Source organism: Myotis davidii, unplaced genomic scaffold (assembly GCF_000327345.1).
Source record: "Myotis davidii unplaced genomic scaffold, ASM32734v1 scaffold118, whole genome shotgun sequence".
NCBI lineage: Eukaryota > Metazoa > Chordata > Mammalia > Chiroptera > Vespertilionidae > Myotis > Myotis davidii.
The window spans coordinates 2,413,772-2,419,558 of NW_006290441.1; the positions used below are offsets into that span (position 1 = coordinate 2,413,772).

Consider the following 5,787-nt stretch of genomic DNA (forward strand, 5'->3'; position numbering starts at 1 on the left):
GAAAGAGTGAAAGGGAGGGAGGAGTGAAGGGAGAGAAACATTACTGTGAGATACACTGACTGGTTGCCTCCTGCACATGCCCCAACTGGGGCCGGGGATCAAACCTGCAACCAAGGTACATGCCCTTGACCGGGAATTGAACCTGCAATCCTTCACTTTGTCAACTGAATGCTCTAAACACTGAGCAACTGGCCAGGGCTTGTTTAATGCTTAAAAAAAATAAATCCCGTATATACAATTTTGCTGAGTTTTTCACTTTTACATTATACCACATGCATTTCTCCTAGTCATAAAAGCCCCTGAAACACTGCTTTATATAGCTATACAGTGTACGCTGAAAACTTTTTTAAAAAAATATATTTTATTGATTTTTTACAGAGAGGAAGGGAGAGGAATAGAGAGTTAGAAACATCAGCTGCCTCCTGCACACCTCCCACTGGGGCATGCCAACAACCAAGGTACATGCCCTTGACTGGGATCTAACCTGGGACCCTTCAGTCCGCAGGCTGACGCTCTATCCACTGAGCCAAACCAGCTAGGGCCGCTGAAAACTTTTTAATGACCTCATTCAGAAGGAAAGAAGGCAGTGGAGTGAGATGGTATTTTCAATTCATGGGACTCAATCCCAGAGAAGAGGCCATCAGACTGGAATTCTCTTCCCCCATTTCCTGCATTCCTCCAAACACTTCCAAACTTGTCTCATCCACACTCTTCCTCTCCTCCAGACTCAGAGGACTTGCTATGAATTTGGTTAGTGGTTCAGCCAAACACCTTAGGTTTGAATCCTGACATCTTGTAGCTATGTAATCTGGGAAATGTCTTACCTTCCTAAAAATATCATGTGCACAATGGGGATTTTGACATAGTTCTTAAAAGGATTAAATAACATCTACAAGACAAAGATGCTAATTGACTGTAACTTTGCTACACCCAAGCCACGCCCACCCGCCCATCAGAGTGACTATATGCAAATTAACCCAACCAAGATGGCGGCCGGCAGCCACAGAGCTGGAGCAAGCAGGAGGCTTGCTTGCCTGGGCAATGGAGGATGCCAAGCTTCCCGCCTGCCCTGAGCTGGCTGTGGCCTCCACTCATGGCAACAAAGTTTCAATTACAGAAGACAAATAAATCCCAGATACCTGCCTCCGGCTGGCCTCCACTGGGAGCTTGGGTGGCTGGGGGCCATGACCAGCCTGCAAACAGCCAGCAGCCCCTCACCCAGGCTGGCCAGGCACCCCAGCAGGGATCCCCACCCTCAAGGGGCTGGGGCCAGCCTGCAAACAGCCATCAGCCCCTCACCCAGGCAGGCCACACCCTCATGGGGTGAGGGTCCTTGATGGGGGGCTTGGCCAGCCTGCAAATAGCCATCAGCCCCTCACCAAGGCTGGCCAGGCACCCCAGCAGGGATCCCCACCCTCAAGGGGCTGGGGCCAGCCTGCAAATAGCCATTAGCCCCTCACCCAGGCAGGCCACACCCTCATGGGGTAAGGGTCCTTGATGGGGGGCTTGGCCAGCCTGCAAATAGCCATCAGCCCCTCACCAAGGCTGGCCAGGCACCCCAGCAGGGACCCCCACCCTGAAGGGGCTGTGGCCAGCTTGCAAACTGCCAGCACCCACTCAGCCAGACTGGCCAGGCACCCCAGCAGGATACCCCCCCACCCTGAAGTGGGTGTGGCCAGCCTGAAAACGGCCCTCAACCCCACACCCAGGCTGGCCAGGCACTCCTGTATAATAAAAGGGTAATATGCAAATTGACCCTAACAGCAGAACTGGGAATGACTGGTCACTATGACACACACTGACCACCAGGGGGCAGATGCTCAATGCAGCTGTCCCTTGGTCAGTGAGCTCCCACAGGGGTAGCTCTGCTCAGCCACAAGCCAGGCTGCCGGCTGCCAATACAGCGGTGGTGGTGGGAGCCTCTCTAGCCTCCTCAGCAGCGCTAAGGATGTCCGACTGCAGCTTAGGCCTGTCCCCCGGCTGGCAAGTGGACATCCCCCGAGGGCTCCCAGGCTGCCAGAGAGATGTCTGCTAGTTTAGGCCCAATCTCCCTGGGGAGCAAGCCTAAACCAGCAGGTGGTCAGCCCCCAAGGAGTCCCAGACTACGAGAGGGCACAGGCTGGGCTGAGGGACCCCCTCAAGTGCACAAATTTTTGTGCACCGGGCCTCTAGTTATGTATATAAAAAACTCAGCATATAATAGGTGACCAATGTGCTAATTTAAAAAAAAGATTCCTCTTGCTATAGCTCTCCTCCCTTGCCCTTTTCAGCCATGTTTCTTGAAAAACGACTTTTACTATTTGGTAATTTCCCCTTTGCACTGCAACTCGGTGTAATCTGGCTTTTATTCCTGACATTGCTCACCAAAAATCTCCTAAAACAAACTAGATGTGTTAATAGAGCTTCAAGTCATTTCTTAATCTTTTGTGTATATAGTCAGTTAATCAATTTCTCCTGGTTTCCAGGACACCAGAGTCTTCCCAATTTTCTTAATTCTCGTTCCTTTTTATTCTTCTTTGCTGCCTAAATTCTATTGATTAGTATCTGTCTTCAACTTTTGAGTGTCTGGAAAATGCATGATTCTTTCTTATGAGGTTGGAGTTAGAATTCTGGCTCTCCTACTTACCAAACTGAGTTCCCAAGTTATTTAACTCACCTGACCCTCCATAGTCTCAACTATGAAAAGGTGACTCTTCTCCTGGACAAACATCTTAAAATGGAGTCATTGTACACTGAACCTGACCTTCTCTTTGGCGTAATGGACTAGTAGGCATAAACTGGAATTCCAGGCTGGAAACCCATTTCATAGCATAAGTATATCAAAACTCAAACAAATCATATACTCTCCATATTTATTAACAGTATAAAACTAACAATATGAGCTGTAATATACAGGCTCCTTTGAGGTATTTTTCTTCATGGTCTGGACCGCCTGTTTCTTAGACTCTTAGTTTAATGAAGTTTGGAAAGAATATGCCATCTTTTCCTGGTAAATCTTCCCAAGATATTACTCCTTACTCCAGAGACCTTTGAACTGCATTGAAAATTAATGTCATCTGCCACAAAGGAAAAAAATAGTTCAATGATGTTCAGGTAAATGCCTCTCAAAGTTTTTCAAAGCTAAATGTTGGACAGTTTCAATTATGTCTTACTTTTCCATTTTTATAAAAATATACTTTGTTGAGCTCGAGAAATTTCTAACAATACAACCAGGTTTGCAGGAGAAACTTCTAGATCCACTCACTCTGCAATGTCAATCAGTTTCAGTGATGCTTTTTACAGTAATACAAATGCCTTCAAAATACTGAATGAGGCAGTTTCCTCCAAATTCCTAGTTTCAGGCTTCACTTACAATTTTCACAATATCCGAAACACTTCCAAAATTCCTTTTTGATCCATCCTCCTTGATTGCTTTGACCTTTAAAAATTTCACAATAAAAATGCCTTAGTATGCAACAACTTATTTGATTTGTTGGCTAAAGTCAATGAGATGCTTTGTGGAGATAAATGGAGAGGAAGCAAAACAAATGTCAGGATACTGCTGCTTAAGAATTCGGAGACGGCTTGAAGCATTGGCCAAACCCAGCTGTTATCAATTTTTTAAATGCCATTATTTCTTGCCCTGTGGAACAAAGTAGAGTGATGCCATTATTTCTTGCCCTGTGGAATGAAGTAGTGAAAATCAAAGCTTGAGGATTGCTTCTTCAAAAGACATTAATTCATTAATTAAAGGGGACTGCTTTGGATTCTTGGCAAAATAAAAGGTAAGGCACTGGTTTTAATTTGCAGTCAACTGTAATATGTGATTCCTTCTACCCAACTGCACAGTTGATACTTGCCCTAACTGGTTTGGCTCAGTGGATACAGCATCGTCCTGTGGACTGAAAGGTCCCAGGTTTGATTCCGGTCAAGGGCATGTACCTTGGTTGCAGGCACATCCCCAGTAGGAGATGTGTAGGAGGCAGCTGATCCATGTTTCTAACTCTCTATTCCTCTCCCTTCCTCTCTGTAAAAAAAATCAATATATATTTTTTAAAAAAGTAACAGGCCTCTCTGCATTTTAATTAAATTTTCTGGAAAATTCTTCAGTGCTTCATTAGCACTTGTAGCTTCCACCAGATGTTATGCTAACAAGTTCTCACTGTTATAAAAACAAACAAAAACTGTTTAATGTGCAGCATTCTCATCTGACGAAATCTGTATCCCCTTATTTCTAACCAAAGGTCCTAGAGTTCAGGCCCTCCTTACTCTTACCGAGTTAGTACAACAGTGGCTTTGAAACCAGTCTAAACAAAATCACCCGAATTCAATTTCTAATCTACCTCCAGCATCTTCCCAAGATATGCAACTGTCCTTTGAGCCATCACTCTACCTTGCAGAATCCCTCCAACATAGCGCTCAACGAATGTTATTACCATTTTATTTTTACACAGGTCTGCTCTATTGCATTCTGAGTCACTACTGGGCAAAGCCTATTTCTTACTGGTCTTTGGTCTATCAGTTAGCATACAGAAGGTACTCAACCTGTTTCCTGTGTTGGAATGGATATAAGCCCAACTCTCATATCAGTTTTCAGATACCTTACGAATTCTCTCTTTGAAAACCAACATTTTCTAATCTAGTATTATCAAATAATGTGAAAAAACACTGCAAATTTTGATGAAAAATACCTGATTTTTTTTTTCTTTGAAGCTAGTACACTAGGAAAATCGAGCCTTAATGACTTATAGTGGTCCTATGAACACTAATTTATCATACTTTTTATAGCTGTCTTCAGTAGCTACTGAAACCTGCTCCAGCCTTCACTGCTTTTTAGGTTTTCTGTCACCCACACCAACTAGCTTTTATATCTAATTTACCTGTCTACACCAATTCCTCTCACACCTCGAAATTTTGCTTTTCCAGGCTAGAAAGCTGAAATAATCAAGCTTGTTAAAATGTTTATGGCAGGAAGAAATAGGCCCTGAGTGAGAAATTATGTACCCATGTTTTAAAATCACAAGGATCTTCCCCTAGCTGGTTTGGCTCAGTGGACAGAGTGTTGGCCTGTGGATTGAAGGGTCCCAGGTTCAGTTACACTTAAGGGCACATGCCTGGATTGCGGGCTCGATTCCCAGTAGAGGGCGTGCAAGAGGCAGCTGATCAATGATTCTCTCTCATCATTGATGTTTCCCTCTCTCTCTCCTCTCCCTCTCCATTCCTCTGAAATCAATAAAATTTTTTAAAAAATACTGTTTAAAAAAACATAAGGATCTTATGACATCCATTTTATCTGTTCAAGGTCATCATTACTCTCTGGCTCTAATCTTCATCAGAAAAATGTCACACAGAATTAGCACTGTGTATCACTTAAATTTGCATTCTCAATTAAAATCCAGCCTAGTTTACTAATTTAAGACTCTCCCCACTTTAAAGTTCTCTTCTGTGATTCAGTTCACATTAGTAAGTTATGAGTCATGTACAGTCACTTAAAAAGCTAAAGCTATTTTAAACTACCTTATACATTTATAGCAGATCAAAAGCATAATGTGCAATGTGACATAAACTATTAAATATTTAAAATTACAAAATAAAAATATCCCAAGATTGATGTGTAAATTTTTCTTAAATTCCAAAATGTAACTAATATGGACTAAAGCTCAATACTAAATAATCCATGTTTCATATTCTATCAAAAATACATCCTCTGGCCGAAACCGGTTTGGCTCAGTGGATAGAGCGTCGGCCTGCGGACTGAAAGGTCCCAGGTTCGATTCCGGTCAAGGGCATGTACCTGGGTTGCGGGCA

General features: G+C 43.4%; 1 protein-coding gene across 4 annotated transcripts in view; it reads right to left on the bottom strand.

Moving 5' to 3' along the window:
* Positions 1-2,835: 2,835 nt before the first annotated feature.
* WEE1 (WEE1 G2 checkpoint kinase) overlaps positions 2,836-5,787 on the bottom strand; it is a 19,965-nt gene continuing 17,013 nt past the window's right edge. For 2 of the 4 annotated variants that reach the window (XM_015563719.1, XM_015563722.1), the window contains one exon: positions 2,836-3,622. In XM_015563719.1, the coding sequence (XP_015419205.1) occupies positions 3,546-3,622 (77 nt within the window). In that variant the 3' untranslated portion in view covers positions 2,836-3,545. Of the gene's footprint in view, positions 3,661-5,787 lie in introns of all 4 variants that reach the window. The other 2 variants (XR_001513816.1, XM_015563720.1) reach the window with 2 other exon arrangements.